Genomic DNA, 18087 nt, shown 5'->3' with positions numbered 1-18087 from the left:
ATCACCTGCAGTCCTATGTAACACCAAAGATCAGACTCAATAATTTGTGTCAATAACTTTAGCTCTGCTACACGTGTACATGGACCCCTGTAGAGGAGGCAGAAAGCCATAGAATACAAGGCAGTGACCCCCGTCCTCATTTGCTGGAAGCTGAACAGGCTGAATGGTGCTGTGTGGAGATTTGGGGAGCACCATCATCTCTGCTCCAGGACACTGAATTCCAGATCTGGAGAAAAGAATACACAGCCATAATAATGTAGCCGAATATTCAACCCCACTGGCAGACCCTGGCAGCAGACTGAGAACTATTGAGATAGTATAGCAATATATATTACATTCTATACATGAGGGGAGACAGCAATGCCAAGATGGAAGCCATCATAATGTCATTTTACATGCATGGATTATACACTGATCCCTCAACTTACAATGGCCTCAGGATAGAATATTTTCAACATACAATGTTCCTTTCTGGATCATCGTAACTTAAAACCAAACTCAACATACAATAGTACAGACAGTCAGGATCTGCGGCACATGTGAATAAGTACATGACTGATCAATGAGAGGCCATGTTACTGGTAACACCCCAGTATTAGTGACGTGCCTGCAGTGATTGGCTGTCTAGTATCTCTCGGCATTGGATTACCGGTGGCTGAAGAAGTTGGATGCAGCCTTAGGGAGTCCTTGAAAACATGGATACAGCCATAGCTGTCAGGTGGTAATGTGTGGTCTATGGCTGTAACCTTGTTTCCCAGGCAGTCTTAGGGCTGCATCCAACTTCTTCAGCCATTGGTAATCAAATGCACAAGTTTGCTCAAGGTTCACCCATCTCTAGTTATTACAAACACAGGGCCTGCCTCCTATCAGCTGCGTAACGTAATGGTAATGATGACATTCATATTCACCCGTACCCCCCTCCCATTAGGAATCTATATTGATCCGCGCATGGAATATAAAGTCGTCTTCAGGGAGAAGGATCTGAGTTATGGATTGCTACATTGACATCTGCGGAGAAGTTATAGATTGGCTCCTTCTGTAGCTATAGGTGATGAATAAGGAACTTTTGGGGTTGTGGGGGTGAATTGGGGGGCAGGGAATTGTGGCGACTCCCTCATTACTTTGTGATACATCATATACCACCATACAGTGTATATACATCATTAGCAGACGTAACTTTCTTTTTGTCTTGAAGAATTTTTCTTCTTCTTCTTGAATCCTTTGGACAATTGCACAGATGAAAGGGAACACGATCTGCGGAGCTGATAATTAGTCCTGTCTGATTGTAAATAGCCTTATCTTGTCTGTCTTTCATCCCGGGATTCCATGCAAGGAAGCAGCGGAGCGATAATTCAGCATTATTCCTGCCTCAGTGCACTAATCGCTTAAAGAGTAGCAAAAACCCTGCGCTGAGTGCCACGAGGTTCCTTGCAGCCTCCCAGCTCGAGGCAAAGTCCCCGTTACAGCAACATCCAGATGTCAGGAGCAATGTGCAGAGCCGCATGCAGCACACGGCTCCGTTCCAGTCTGCTCCAACATCTGTCCGATCTGCTGCTCTGCAACCTGCTGGATGAAAACTCTGCGGCGCAGCCTGTATAGGTGCACATCCATTATGTCTGTCACATTGTCCTGCTCGCTGCGTTACCTGCGCCCGCGCGGCTCCTGAGCAGTCGTTAGGTTTATGAGCCCAGCGCAGGGTTTGTTCTTCACAGGACAGTACCTCGCTCCTCATTAATGTGACATGATGACTGCACAGAGTAGACTTTGGTGCAGCAGCCCGGGGCCCGCTAACTACCTGCTGCTAGCGCCAAGATAAATGGCCGATAACAAGTATCCGGAACGTCTGCAAGTCTCTACAGGGAAGGAGTCACTTAGGCCTGTCGTAAAATAATACCTTCTCTAACAGGAGCTCCACAAGTCAGAAGAGTTTGTTAGAAAAGGAGCAGAAGATCTCATTCTATATTTCTGTCTCCTACGTGGGTAACAGATTCTGGGTGACAACTACTAATGGCCACCATTACTTTGTGCGCAGTGGTAGTCATCTAATAGTTCCAATTTAATTGCTGCAACTTCGATGTACAGGAGAGGCCAGGCCTTCATATGTTCCATATACTACCTAAATAGTGATGGGACATGGGGAAGACATCAAGGGATGCATCTGTATCAACTCCCCCCAATGAGCTTGTGTCTCCACCATTGCTCATAGTGAGAGCCATTCTGCTGAGCGGTACCTCTGTTCTCCATCTGCACAGTACAGAACACAGTCGTGACAGTGACGGTAGCGGATGAGAGGTGCTCACTGGAATGATAAGAAATGAAGAGCTGTCCGCCCAGCTCCTCAGAAGAGACTCGTGTGGGGGAAGTACAAAGTCACAGAAATTTCCAGTGTAAAGTAAATGTTTTTCCTTTTCTGCCCTTTGCTGTAAAATCTAAAATAGCTCAGAAGTGATCCCTGCGGAGAGGCACATTATCCCCATATGCAGAGGACAAGGCGCGCTCAATCATGTACAAGGCCATTAATGCCGAATCCCCCCAGCCAGAAACAGTCGGGTGGACTCTCGACATGACACTGCTGGAAATTGTCTTTTTCCACACTCCCTATGATAACCCTCGTGTGAAGACAGTGTGAGAGAATTTAGGTAAACTGGTGCCAATTAGAATAAGTAGCTGGGGCCAGACAATTGACCTCTCACTGTGATCCAATGGGGAGAAAAAGAGCCAGAGAGCATGTCCGGCCTAATGATAATCACTGGGAGGCACTTACCCCGACTTTCCTGTCATCTTCCTGCCACATATACACTGGGGGGTCCCAAATAAATCACTGCAGCCTAGGACCTGTGTCAGCTGCTGTCAGCTTATATGATGAGGATACAGCCACAGTGTGATTTTGGATAGGCTATAACAGTAGACGACCAGCATATACCTGGGCGGTAGAGCGGCTACTAAATGGGGCTCTAATATAAGAACATTCTGTGTGATAACTAAATATTGGGAATTATTAGTCAGGGAAGGGACCCCATTCTGTTTGATGGGGCAGAGTAGCTAGAATCATGGCACGGCCAGTTCAGAGCCCGCCTCTGTAGTTTACGGTCTTTTCTGGGGTGTACTCATCCGTCTCCATTAAGTAACCCCTTTCTTGCAGGGAGCTGATCACTCATAGAGTTAATCCCGGCTTCTCACTATTATTTCAGTTGCCTGAAATTACGGTCGGGTAAAAGCGTTTAAGTGCGTCTCAGCATCATTAAGAGTGGCAGCTCCGCCGGAGCGAGCACATTACAGACACAGCATTGAGGAAATTAATTTTCTTCAATAAAGTCATTTTTAAGCCTCATATATTTCCCAATCTAAACATATGTCACCGATTCATAAACAGAATAAATGGATGAAAATAATACATTACTGATGTGCTGACACGCAGAAACGCCGGGGACTGTCCTGAACGCCGCCTGTTTGTGGAAGGAATGCGTTGACCGCTTAATAGTCAACAAGAAGACAGGTACATCCTTCAGCCGCGCCGCCTGCTAACATCAGCCGACATTAACCCCTGCTAACAAATGGCTTTTATATGACACACCGCGCTGGCTATAGACTACTCCGACACTCTCCCAATGCTGCTAGGGAGATCCATCCGCCACACTGTGTCACTTCATAGAATCATATTTCTTGATAAAAGGCCGCCTCACAACATTGTAGTTATTTAAAGGCCCCATTTACATGGCTGACACGTTACACGGAACCTTTCTGTGTGCGCATTACTCATGTGAGTCTCTTAGCGGCTGCGATAAAACAGCTGAGGAAAGCGAGTGTCAGCGGCAGCGGGAATTTATGTGGATGAGGGAATGTGCTGCCCGTGCTCCAGGAGATTTATCAGCCCCCATAGCCTTCCTGCCACCTGGGTTCACAACCCTAAGACTGGAGCCATAGAGGTGCTGCCCACATTATACCTCTGAAGGTACGGCCTATGAGGGGCCACTCCAGGTTAGGAGGCATCACTCATCACAACTCTGATGGCTGTGGTATCTGCTACAGACAACCTTAAGGCCTGCACTATGGTAACAGCAGCTTTGGATGTAACTAGAGGACAGGTCAGGATGGAACTTATCCTGTGTTTCCTAGATTTGATCTGCAAATCTTTATGGTCAGTGAGGTGCAGGCCGGACGTAGGACACTATATATAACCACAGTTACACGTTGTGGCTGAAGCCCTTTATCCTCGGTAATTCCTCCAGACATCTGTTGAGTATTAATATGATTCTCAGTCCTAGGGGTGATGGTAAGCTCAGTCTGCCTCCCCCCAACCCTGTGCTATACACCCCCCAATAACATGAAATGATGCACTCAGAGCAACGCCCTGTAATACCATGAGCTCACCACTGGCTTAGGTACATCACACCGGCTGGGTATCACACACCACAGGCTCATATACAGCAGGTCAGCAGTCAGTATCACATGATATTATTAGATACAGTATCCCGCATGATAATATTAGATAAATTGGCAGCACTGTACCATACAGGTGACTATATTTTTTTTATGATTTTCAATCTGGGGACCCAGTTAAATGAATACAATTTCAGTGCCAGTAAGCACTGACACACACAAAGGCAGAACAGTACAAGGTGGGGTAGTGGGTGGAGCGAATATTGTCCAATCAGATGAAAAAGTGACCTATATTTCAATGATGGTTGCTCCTATTCTGCACCCCTTCCCCCTATCTTTCCCCTGGGGTGAGAATCTGCTTTTGGCGGCAGTCCCGCTTGCTTTGCACATACCTGGAGCTGTAACGGGCTGAGTCCAGAGGCGGCGGCAGCTGCCATCGACGATGGAATGAACTGCACGGGGTAGTTATCACCTGTGGGGAAGAACAATGGAAGCAGGTTCAGACACTGAGCAGAGAGGACACAATACATGTGGAGACATAACCCTGTGCTGGAACGTATGAAGCCCAAACATCTGCACAGACAATGGAACGCGTCAGGTAACACTAACCTGGGTGTGAGGAGGCCAGGAAGGAGCGGTGCTTACCTAACATGAGCTGGGCTCAGCTACCACTGTATTCAAGACAACTCTCCCCTCAGGGTTCACATATATAACTGGGACTAAGGGTACTATTACACGGAACGATAATCGGCCCGGTTTGGACGATTATCGTTCTGTGTAATAAAGACAGCGATCAGCCGATGGATCGCTGTCATCGGCTGATCGTTGATATAGGTTCTGACCTATAATTGTTGGGCGCTGACTGCGCAGTGCTACGTGTAATAGCAGTGCACGGCCGGCGGATGACGATATACATTACCTATCCAGGCTGCAGGGCTCCTCTTCTGAGACAGGCCACTCTGAAGCGCGCAGACCTGGGGAGAAGCACAGAGGAAGAGGAGCCCTGCAGCATGGATAGGTAATGTATGCAGTTTAAACAAGGGCTGCAAGGACATTGGTAACGATGTCCCTGCAGCCCTTGTTAAACGATTATCGGGCCGTGTAATAGGCCCAGTAAACGAGCGCCGATCTAGCAGATTGGCACTCGTTTGCATTTATTATCGTGCCCTGTCTAATAGTACGTTGGGAAGTGAACAGAACTAAGAGTCTGCCCAGAGATCAACTGATCCATGGGGGAGATGCTGAGAACACTTCATGATCAGGCAAAGTCTGAACACTCCAAGATCCCCTGTTCTCTGTCTGCAACAAGAACTATCCTAGAAAAGTCCTCGAATTGCTGTCACTGACCACCCAGCTTTTCCAGGCTCAGGAAGACAGATCCCTCACTCTTCTACAGCTGTGTATCTAGAAAGGTTTACCATTCTGCACCATTCTGGGAAAGCTGGGGGACAGCCCCTGTGGGAGCTAAGATAGCAGCCATATTGGTCATCACCAGATTTTTCAGGAGCCTCCTGACAGAAGAGGAGGCTGTAATATCATTATCATACAACCACTAATTATATTAGTTAATGATCTTATTATGAAGGAGGAAAACCACGAGTGTCAGGACTGGAGCACACCGCCCTCGTGTGCTCTCTCCTCCTGCTGCCCTCGGGCTATGTGTAAGTACACAACTCTCTTGCAATTGTGGTTTTCCTAATGACAGAGCTGTTAGGTGTAAAGCTGTCACATTACCCCGCGCACCAGAGCCCTCCATGACGGCGCAGCATTACAATGGACTATTAAACCGACAATAAATATGAAAGTCATTAGTGTAAGCAGTAACAATGTATCGGCTTCCCAGATGAAGACGGGCAGGAGAGCAGGGAGAGACGAGCCTCCGGTAATGACACTGCGAGGTAATTGTATCAGATAAGTGACACCTCACGGCTCCTCCGTCCTCTGGGCAGGAGATGTCATATTGTGACCTGTCTCTCCTAATTGATGTGGGCGCTGAGAGGGCGAGTGGCCATTACACGCCGTATACAATTACACAAGCGTTTCATCAATTACCGATGAGAAGAAGGAAACTAATAGAAAGCGACAAAATTGTCACTGCAATATCAACAGCGCCAAAGCAGGGCCTAACAGGACCACAGATGTACAGCCTAGACCAGGAGCCTAACAGGACCACAGATGTACAGCCTAGACCAGGAGCCTAACAGGACCACAGATGTACAGCCTAGACCAGGAGCCTAACAGGACCACAGATGTACAGCCTAGACCAGGAGCCTAACAGGACCACAGATGTACAGCCTAGACCAGGAGCCTAACAGGACCACAGATGGACAGCCTAGACCAGGAGCCTAACAGGACCACAGATGTACAGCCTAGACCAGGAGCCTAACAGGACCACAGATGTACAGCCTAGACCAGGAGCCTAACAGGACCACAGATGTACAGCCTAGACCAGGAGCCTAACAGGACCACAGATGTACAGCCTAGACCAGGAGCCTAACAGGACCACACATGTACAGCCTAGACCAGGAGCCTAACAGGACCACACATGTACAGCCTAGACCAGGAGCCTAACAGGACCACAGATGTACAGCCTAGACCAGGAGCCTAACAGGACCACAGATGTACAGCCTAGACCAGGAGCCTAACAGGACCACACATGTACAGCCTAGACCAGGAGCCTAACAGGACCACAGATGTACAGCCTAGACCAGGAGCCTAACAGGACCACAGATGTACAGCCTAGACCAGGAGCCTAACAGGACCACAGATGTACAGCCTAGACCAGGAGCCTAACAGGACCACAGATGTACAGCCTAGACCAGGAGCCTAACAGGACCACAGATGTACAGCCTAGACCAGGAGCCTAACAGGACCACACATGTACAGCCTAGACCAGGAGCCTAACAGGACCACAGATGTACAGCCTAGACAGGAGCCTAACAGGACCACAGATGTACAGCCTAGACCAGGAGCCTAACAGGACCACAGATGTACAGCCTAGACCAGGAGCCTAACAGGACCACACATGTACAGCCTAGACCAGGAGCCTAACAGGACCACAGATGTACAGCCTAGACCAGGAGCCTAACAGGACCACACATGTACAGCCTAGACCAGGAGCCTAACAGGACCACACATGTACAGCCTAGACCAGGAGCCTAACAGGACCACAGATGGACAGCCTAGACCAGGAGCCTAACAGGACCACACATGTACAGCCTAGACCAGGAGCCTAACAGGACCACAGATGGACAGCCTAGACCAGGAGCCTAACAGGACCACAGATGGACAGCCTAGACCAGGAGCCTAACAGGACCACAGATGTACAGCCTAGACCAGGAGCCTAACAGAATAGCGGACATACAGCTGAGGCCAGGTCAAGGCCAGAAGTGTAATAGAACCACAGGCATACATTTAAGGCAAGGAGCCTAACAGAACTGCAGACATACAGCCTAGACCAGGAGCCTAACAGAACAGCAGTGGTACAGCCGAGATCAGGAGCCTAACAGAACAGCAGTGGTACAGCCTAGACCAGGAGCCTAACAGAACAGCAGTGGTACAGCCTAGACCAGGAGCCTAACAGAACAGCAGTGGTACAGCCGAGATCAGGAGCCTAACAGAACAGCAGTGGTACAGCCTAGACCAGGAGCCTAACAGAACAGCAGTGGTACAGCCTAGACCAGGAGCCTAACAGAACAGCAGTGGTACAGCCGAGGCCTGGAGCCTAACAGAACAGCAGTGGTACAGCCGAGGCCAGGAGCCTAACAGAACAGCAGTGGTACAGCTGAGACAGGAGCCTAACAGAACAGCAGTGGTACAGCTGAGGCCAGGAGCCTAACAGAACAGCAGTGGTACAGCTGAGGCCAGGAGCCTAACAGAACTGCAGTGGTACAGCTGAGGCCAGGAGCCTAACAGAACAGCAGTGGTACAGCTGAGACAGGAGCCTAACAGAACAGCAGTGGTACAGCTGAGACAGGAGCCTAACAGAACAGCAGTGGTACAGCTGAGGCCAGGAGCCTAACAGAACAGCAGTGGTACAGCCGAGGCCAGGAGCCTAACAGAACAGCAGTGGTACAGCTGAGGCCTGGAGCCTAACAGAACTGCAGACATAAAGCTGAGGCCAGGAGCCTAACAGAACAGCAGTGGTACAGCTGAGGCCTGGAGCCTAACAGAACAGCAGTGGTACAGCTGAGGCCAGGAGCCTAACAGAACAGCAGTGGTACAGCCGAGATCAGGACCCTAACAGAACAGCAGTGGTACAGCCTAGACCAGGAGCCTAACAGAACAGCAGTGGTACAGCTGAGGCCTGGAGCCTAACAGAACAGCAGTGGTACAGCCGAGGCCAGGAGCCTAACAGAACAGCAGTGGTACAGCTGAGACAGGAGCCTAACAGAACAGCAGTGGTACAGCTGAGGCCAGGAGCCTAACAGAACAGCAGTGGTACAGCTGAGGCCAGGAGCCTAACAGAACTGCAGTGGTACAGCTGAGGCCAGGAGCCTAACAGAACAGCAGTGGTACAGCCGAGGCCAGGAGCCTAACAGAACAGCAGTGGTACAGCTGAGGCCTGGAGCCTAACAGAACTGCAGACATAAAGCTGAGGCCAGGAGCCTAACAGAACAGCAGTGGTACAGCTGAGGCCTGGAGCCTAACAGAACAGCAGTGGTACAGCTGAGGCCAGGAGCCTAACAGAACAGCAGTGGTACAGCCGAGATCAGGACCCTAACAGAACAGCAGTGGTACAGCCTAGACCAGGAGCCTAACAGAACAGCAGTGGTACAGCTGAGGCCTGGAGCCTAACAGAACAGCAGTGGTACAGCCGAGGCCAGGAGCCTAACAGAACAGCAGTGGTACAGCTGAGACAGGAGCCTAACAGAACAGCAGTGGTACAGCTGAGGCCAGGAGCCTAACAGAACAGCAGTGGTACAGCTGAGGCCAGGAGCCTAACAGAACTGCAGTGGTACAGCTGAGGCCAGGAGCCTAACAGAACAGCAGTGGTACAGCCGAGGCCAGGAGCCTAACAGAACAGCAGTGGTACAGCTGAGGCCTGGAGCCTAACAGAACTGCAGACATAAAGCTGAGGCCAGGAGCCTAACAGAACAGCAGTGGTACAGCTGAGGCCTGGAGCCTAACAGAACAGCAGTGGTACAGCTGAGGCCAGGAGCCTAACAGAACAGCAGTGGTACAGCCGAGATCAGGACCCTAACAGAACAGCAGTGGTACAGCCTAGACCAGGAGCCTAACAGAACAGCAGTGGTACAGCTGAGGCCTGGAGCCTAACAGAACAGCAGTGGTACAGCCGAGGCCAGGAGCCTAACAGAACAGCAGTGGTACAGCTGAGACAGGAGCCTAACAGAACAGCAGTGGTACAGCTGAGGCCAGGAGCCTAACAGAACAGCAGTGGTACAGCTGAGGCCAGGAGCCTAACAGAACAGCAGTGGTACAGCCGAGACCAGGAGCCTAACAGAACAGCAGTGGTACAGCTGAGGCCAGGAGCCTAACAGAACAGCAGTGGTACAGCTGAGACAGGAGCCTAACAGAACAGCAGTGGTACAGCTGAGGCCAGGAGCCTAACAGAACTGCAGTGGTACAGCTGAGGCCAGGAGCCTAACAGAACAGCAGTGGTACAGCTGAGACAGGAGCCTAACAGAACTGCAGACATACAGCTGAGGCCAGGAGCCTAACAGAACAGCAGTGGTACAGCCGAGGCCAGGAGCCTAACAGAACAGCAGTGGTACAGCTGAGGCCTGGATCCTAACAGAACTGCAGACATACAGCTGAGGCCAGGAGCCTAATAGAACAGCAGTGGTACAGCCGAGGCCTGGAGCCTAACAGAACAGCAGACATAAAGCTGAGGCCAGGAGCCTAACAGAACAGCAGTGGTACAGCTGAGGCCTGGAGCCTAACAGAACAGCAGTGGTACAGCTGAGGCCTGGAGCCTAACAGAACAGCAGTGGTACAGCTGAGGCCTGGAGCCTAACAGAACAGCAGTGGTACAGCTGAGACCAGGAGCCTAACAGAACAGCAGTGGTACAGCCGAGGCCAGGAGCCTAACAGTATAGCAGTGGTACAGCCGAGATCAGAAGCCTAACAGAACAGCAGACATACAGCTGAGGCCAGATGCCTAACAGAACAGCAGTGGTACAGCCGAGACCAGGAGCCTAACAGAACAGCAGTGGTACAGCCTAGACCAGGAGCCTAACAGAACAGCAGTGGTACAGCTGAGGCCTGGAGCCTAACAGAACAGCAGTGGTACAGCCGAGGCCAGGAGCCTAACAGAACAGCAGTGGTACAGCTGAGACAGGAGCCTAACAGAACTGCAGACATACAGCTGAGGCCAGGAGCCTAACAGAACAGCAGTGGTACAGCTGAGGCCAGGAGCCTAACAGAACAGCAGTGGTACAGCCGAGATCAGGACCCTAACAGAACAGCAGTGGTACAGCCGAGACCAGGAGCCTAACAGAACAGCAGTTGTACGGCCAAGACCAGGAGCCTAACAGAACAGCAGTGGTACAGCCGAGATCAGGACCCTAACAGAACAGCAGTGGTACAGCCGAGACCAGGAGCCTAACAGAACTGCAGTGGTACAGCCGAGACCAAGAGCCTAACAGAACAGCAGTGGTACAGCCGAGACCAGGAGCCTAACAGAACTGCAGTGGTACAGCCGAGACCAAGAGCCTAACAGAACAGCAGTGGTACAGCCGAGACCAGGAGCCTAACAGAACTGCAGTGGTACAGCCGAGACCAAGAGCCTAACAGAACAGCAGTGGTACAGCCGAGACCAGGAGCCTAACACTACACCAGTTGTACAGCCAAGACCAGGAGCCTAACAGAACAGCAGACATACAGGTGAGGCGAGAAGCCTAATAGAACTGCAGACATACAGCCGAGGGCAGAAGCCTAGCAGAATTGCTAAATATCTTAGTTCATGAGAAAACCAGTTAACTACAGAGCTGTAGTGGAATAATGTGACCACCTTGAAGAGCACGCTGCTTCTCTGTCTCCGTACAGGTAAAACATTTTTGGACTATACAATGGCATCTCCATTGCGGGTCAGGTCCAAGAGGAATATATACATTCAAAGCCATGAAATGAAACTAGCAGCCGCAATGACCGGTGGGGAGATCTTCCATGACTGATAACAAAATGCTTTATGTTGTTTCCTCACAATACGCCACATTTGCGGCTCAGAATGTAGTGAGGTCACAGCGCACAGATTAATGCATTAAGTCTATGTGGGTAACAATGCGGAAAGTAAGATTTCACCCCCTCATGAGGGACACCCAGCCAAGTCCCCATTAATGTTAAGTTTAAAAAGTCCCTTCGTAATCTCGGCAGCCGCTTTGCATTTTGTCCATAATACCTCATCAGACCATCGAGCACAGTATGCGCGGAGCACAGTCCACTAACAATTGGCTTCTGATTGCATATGACGATTTGCTACAATGGCTGCACTAACGCTATATTGTGCTGGACTCATACCGAGCAATATTCAAAATATCCAGTCTTATTTTCCTCCTTCCATGTGGTTGATTTTGGTTTGCTGACGATTCACACCACAGGGTTTTTTGTTGTTTTTTTTCCACATCTAACTAAACAAATGTCTGGCGTCCACGCTGACGATATATGCATTCCTCTGGCCAGATGTAGATTGAGATTTGGGTTAAATAACATTCCCTTTATCTCCTGTGTTTTGGTGTAAGAGAGGCGATGGCCATGGAGGATGTGGCGGAATTAATGATGCTTTAAAGAGGAAGAAAATAATCATTTAAAGTAGCAGCGGGAACTATTTTAGGTATGATGCCCCCTCACAGGTCATGAATTATTCATCCACTGCCTTTGTCTCTCTGGTATCTCCCTCTACAACTTATAGAGGATTTACTGTGCAATAAACACCCTTCCGTTTATAGGGATTGATACGGCTTCAGAACCTTAGGAATGACAGCCATGTTGAATTAAGGAAGCAATGCTCTCAGGACCGGAAATATAATTTGTCAGGCAAGGCTGGCCATATTGCTTATTATTTGCATGTTTCATCTCTTCGGCCACAACTTTATAATTTCTACGAGAATACAAGTTAACGGTCTTATAACTGGAAGGCTAATGGAGCGGCACCTAAAGAGATGTGGTAGAGTGTGACCTTATTAGATGAGAGAAGAGCAACACCTATGAGAAAAAGAGTGCAACCTTATTATATGACTGAGAAAAGAGCGTTACCTCTTTTTCACGTTGCAGCACAGACTGTCCAGGAGTTGGCAGCTGCTTTAGACCAGGTCTAGGAGGAGATCCCTCAGGAGACCATTGGCCACCTCATCAGGAGCATGCCCGGGCCTTGTAGGGAGGTCATACACCTCATCAGGAGCATGCCCGGGCCTTGTAGGGAGGTCATACACCTCATCAGGAGCATGCCCGGGCCTTGTAAGGAGGTCATACACCTCATCAGGAGCATGCCCGGGCCTTGTAGGGAGGTCATACAGACACCTCATCAGGAGCATGCCCGGGCCTTGTAGGGAGGTCATACACCTCATCAGGAGCATGCCCGGGCCTTGTAGGGAGGTCATACACCTCATCAGGAGCATGCCCGGGCCTTGTAGGGAGGTCATACACCTCATCAGGAGCATGCCCGGGCCTTGTAGGGAGGTCATACACCTCATCAGGAGCATGCCCGGGCCTTGTAGGGAGGTCATACACCTCATCAGGAGCATGCCCGGGCCTTGTAGGGAGGTCATACAGACACCTCATCAGGAGCATGCCCGGGCCTTGTAGGGAGGTCATACACCTCATCAGGAGCATGCCCGGGTCTTGTAGGGAGGTCATACACCTCATCAGGAGCATGCCCGGGCCTTGTAGGGAGGTCATACACCTCATCAGGAGCATGCCCGGGCCTTGTAGGGAATCATACAGCCACCTCATCAAGAGCATGCCCGGGCCTTGTAGGGAGGTCATACACCTCATCAGGGGCATGCTCGGGCCTTGTAGGGAGGTCATACAGGCATCTCATCAGGAGCATGCCCGGGCCTTGTAGGGAGGTCATACAGACACCTCATCAGGGGCATGCCCAGGCCTTGTAGGGAGGTCATACAGACACCTCATCAGGAGCATGCCCGGGCCTTGTAGGGAGGTCATACACCTCATCAGGAGCATGCCCGGGCCTTGTAGGGAGGTCATACACCTCATCAGGAGCATGCCCGGGCCTTGTAGGGAGGTCATACAGACACCTCATCAGGGGCATGCCCAGGCCTTGTAGGGAGGTCATACACACACCTCATCAGGAGCATGCCCGGGCCTTGTAGGGGGTCATACAGCCGCCTCATAAGGAGCATACCCGGGCCTTGTAGGGAGGTCACACACCTCATCAGGAGCATGCCCGTGCCTTATAGGGAGGTCATACAGACACCTCATCAGGAGCATGCCCGGGTCTTGTAGGGAGGTCATACAGCCACCTCATCAGGGGCATGCCCAGGCCTTGTAGGGAGGTCATACACCTCATCAGGAGCATGCCCGTGCCTTATAGGGAGGTCATACAGACACCTCATCAGGAGCATGCCCGGGTCTTGTAGGGAGGTCATACAGACACCTCATCAGGAGCATGCCCGGGTCTTGTAGGGAGGTCATACAGCCACCTCATCAGGGGCATGCCCAGGCCTTGTAGGGAGGTCATACACCTCATCAGGAGCATACCCGGGCCTTGTAGGGAGGTCATACACCTAATCAGGAGCATGCCCGGGCCTTGTAGGGAGGTCATACACCTAATCAGGAGCATGCCCGAGCCTTGTAGGGAGGTCACACACCTCATCAGGAGCATGCCCGGGTCTTGTAGGGAGGTCACACAGACAACTCATCAGGAGCATGCCCGGGTCTTGTAGGGAGGTCACACACCTCATCAGGAGCATGCCCGGGTCTTGTAGGGAGGTTATACAGCCACCTCATCAGGAGCATGCCCGGGTCTTGTAGGGAGGTCACACACCTCATCAGGAGCATGCCCGGGTCTTGTAGGGAGGTCATACATCTCATCAGGAGCATGCCCGGGCCTTGTAGGGAGGTCATACAGCCACCTCATCAGGAGCATGTCCGGGCCTTGTAGGGAGGTCATACACCTCATCAGGAGCATGCCCGAGCCTTGTAGGGAGGTCATACAGCCACCTTATCAGGAGCATGTCCGGGCCTTGTAGGGAGGTCATACACCTCATCAGGAGCATGCTCGGGCCTTGTAGGGAGGTCACACAGACACCTCATCAGGAGCATGCCCGGGCCTTGTAGGGAGGTCACACACCTCATCAGGAGCATGCCCGGGTCTTGTAGGGAGGTCACACACCTCATCAGGAGCATGCTCGGGCCTTGTAGGGAGGTCACACACCTCATCAGGAGCATGCCCGGGTCTTGTAGGGAGGTCACACACCTCATCAGGAGCATGCCTGGGTCTTGTAGGGAGGTCACACACCTCATCAGGAGCATGCCCGGGTCTTGTAGGGAGGTCACACACCTCATCAGGAGCATGCCCGGGTCTTGTAGGGAGGTCACACAGACACCTCATCAGGAGCATGCCCAGGCCTTTTCGTATGAGCGCAAAATATATACGTGCATATACGTGGAATTGTGATCTTATCCATGAGGAGAACAACATTTACAAAGAGGGCGCAGTGCGATCTTCAGGAGAGAGACACTTATGCAGAGAAGCAGAGTGTATCTTAAGATTATGGAGGTTAAAACATGTAAGGAGGAGGGGATTGTCATGTACGATCGATTTTCGCCTCATTGCAAGTGTCTTTGTGTATCTGTAGTCTCTAGGTTTGCAATATGCTTTATTAGGAACATCTTTTTCACAGTCTGGCCACATGGGGGCGCCGTTCCACCGGGGCACCTCCTTAATAGCTCAGACTGCTGGTGACAGTGAAGCGCCTGGCGGTGCTGCATATTAATGGCGCGTTCAGCGCACTCATAGGACTGCTCTACCTTCGTACATGAACTGAGATGACTGAATATTCATTGTTTCATCCTGTCCAAATACTTGAGAAGGAATGAGCCTAATTCATGAGAGCGTGTCCCGACCCGCCAGCTATTTCTGAAAAACAATACGGGAAAGTTACATAACCACTTGTCAATTCCCATTGTGATAGTGGAGACATAGAATTTCACCCCGCACCCTGTGTAAACATCGCTCTCTTCATATAATATATAAAAAGGTTGTGGAGCAGAAAAAGCATCATTTTTATGACTATTCTCCACCCCCTTTTATACTTACATGATATGTCTGTGCCCCGCCCCTTTATAGAAGCCGCTTTTTATACTTACATGATATGTCTGTGCCCCGCCCCTTTATAAAAGCCGCTTTTTATACTTACATGATATGTCTGTGCCCCGCCCCTTTATAAAAGTAATTTTCTATACTTACATGATAAGTCTGTGCCCCGCCCCTTTATAAAAGCCACTTTCTATACTTACATAAGTCTGTGCCCCGCCCCTTTATAAAAGCTGCTCTCCATACTTACATGATAAGTTTGTGCCCCCCCCTTATTAATGTCTCTCTCCATACTTACATAATATGTCTGTGCCCCGCCCCTTTATAAAAGCTGCTCTCCATACTTACATGAAGCCGCCCACTCTATAAATGTCACTCTCTGCACTTCTATGACAAGGCTGTGCTCCGCCCACTCTATAACTGTCACTCTCTGCACTTCTATGACAAGGCTGTGCTCCGCCCACTCTATAACTGTCACTCTCTGCACTTCTATGACAAGGCTGTGCTCCGCCCACTCTATAACTGTCACTCTCTGCACTTCTATGACAAGGCTGTGCTCCGCCCACTCTATAACTGTCACTCTCTGCACTTCTATGACAAGGCTGTGCTCCGCCCACTCTTTAACTGTCACTCTCTACACTTCTATGACAAGGCTGTGCTCCGCCCACTCTTTAACTGTCACTCTCTACACTTCTATGACAAGGCTGTGCTCCGCCCACTCTATAACTGTCACTCTCTACACTTCTATGACAAGGCTGTGCTCCGCCCACTCTATAACTGTCACTCTCTGCACTTCTATGACAAGGCTGTGCTCCGCCCACTCTATAACTGTCACTCTCTACACTTCTATGACAAGGCTGTGCTCCGCCCACTCTATAACTGTCACTCTCTACACTTCTATGACAAGGCTGTGCTCCGCCCACTCTATAACTGTCAGTCTCTGCACTTCTATGACAAGGCTGTGCTCCGCCCACTCTATAACTGTCACTCTCTACACTTCTATGACAAGGCTGTGCTCCGCCCACTCTATAACTGTCACTCTCTACACTTCTATGACAAGGCTGTGCTCCGCCCACTCTATAACTGTCACTCTCTGCACTTCTATGACAAGGCTGTGCTCCGCCCACTCTATAACTGTCACTCTCTGCACTTCTATGACAAGGCTGTGCTCCGCCCACTCTATAACTGTCACTCTCTGCACTTCTATGACAAGGCTGTGCTCCGCCCACTCTATAACTGTCACTCTCTACACTTCTATGACAAGGCTATGGTCTTCCCACCCTATAAATGTCACCCAGGGTGTCTATCACAGTGCATGATATGGAATGAGCACTGAAGGGTTAAGCCTTTTTCTCGCTCCTGATGACACTTTGCCACGGCGTTTCTCAGCAGCTGCTGTACTGCAATTCTGTGAAATTTGTCAATGTTCTTCTTTATTTCCAACTTCGGCCGCCACACCCTGAACTGCGATCTCCTCTTGTTGGGAGCGATTATTGTGACAGCTCCTGGAATTATTACCAAACTGTCAAAATCCAGGGGGTGCGGCCTATCTATATATACACCTATTCCCCACATGTATACATACAGGTGGAGGAACATGGCTGCTCAGATGGAAGTACCATGAATCTCTGAGCCCTTCTTGAAAGGTGTGAACAGTCCCAGCTGGAGGAGGAGCTGTAACATAGAGAATTTTTTGGTGCACCCCCCAAGAACTTGACACTGAGTTTTTTTTCATGCTTCACAGTCTCCAGATCTTAGGCCTTATTCACACGATCCATGCCGAGATCTGGAGGAGGATCGCTGCATGGATCACCTAGCTGGAGCCCCTTTTGCCGCCCGGCAGCAGAGATGACAGGAGAGCATGATGTGCTCTCCTGTCATGGCATCTCCAACTCTCCTACCCCCTGTGCAGGACGGCTACACGCGCTCACCGGAAGTGGCCTGTACTACACCCCCCCGACAGAAGAAGGCAGCGTAGTCCCGGCCACTTCTGGTGAACATGAAGCCGGTCAGAACAAGGGAATAGGTGAGTAGTAGATGCAATGACAGGAGCGCACATCATGCTCTCCTGTCATCTCTGCTGCCGGGCGGGGGGGTGATCCGTATATAGAGGTAGACCTCTATATAGTATGCAATAATATGCGAGGGGAGATCCTGTCCGCAGGGGCCAACATTCCTGATGTAGATTACAGACATAACTAACCGCGACCACCCGTTCATGTGATGTCATTCAGTAGCTTTTTTATACTTTATTGTGTTTATACTTGAGAGTTCATAGACAATAGGAAAATGATTAAAAAGCAATATGGTGGCTACAATGGATATAGAACATGGCGGCTGTAAGGAGTATAGAAAACGTAAGCTGAAAAATATTCATCTTTATAAGTGGAAAAACCCACAAATAGTGAGCAGCAGGGAGTGGTTCTGCTGAGGTGAGGTCAGGTGATCGCTCCCTGCTCCCCCGCTGCCCC

At 50.4% G+C, this 18087-nt stretch overlaps 1 protein-coding gene across 11 annotated transcripts in view; it reads right to left on the bottom strand.

The window, feature by feature from the left end:
- Positions 1 to 18087, bottom strand: part of SOX6 (SRY-box transcription factor 6) — a 425495-nt gene that overhangs the window by 66423 nt on the left and 340985 nt on the right. For all 11 annotated transcript variants that reach the window (XM_069964997.1, XM_069964998.1, XM_069964999.1 and 8 more), the window contains one exon: positions 4773 to 4852. In XM_069964997.1, the coding sequence (XP_069821098.1) occupies positions 4773 to 4852 (80 nt within the window). The remainder of the gene's footprint in view (positions 1 to 4772; positions 4853 to 18087) is intronic.

Source organism: Dendropsophus ebraccatus, chromosome 4 (genome assembly GCF_027789765.1).
Source record: "Dendropsophus ebraccatus isolate aDenEbr1 chromosome 4, aDenEbr1.pat, whole genome shotgun sequence".
Classification (NCBI taxonomy): Eukaryota; Metazoa; Chordata; class Amphibia; order Anura; family Hylidae; genus Dendropsophus; species Dendropsophus ebraccatus.
This window is presented reverse-complemented; position numbering and strand designations above follow the sequence as displayed.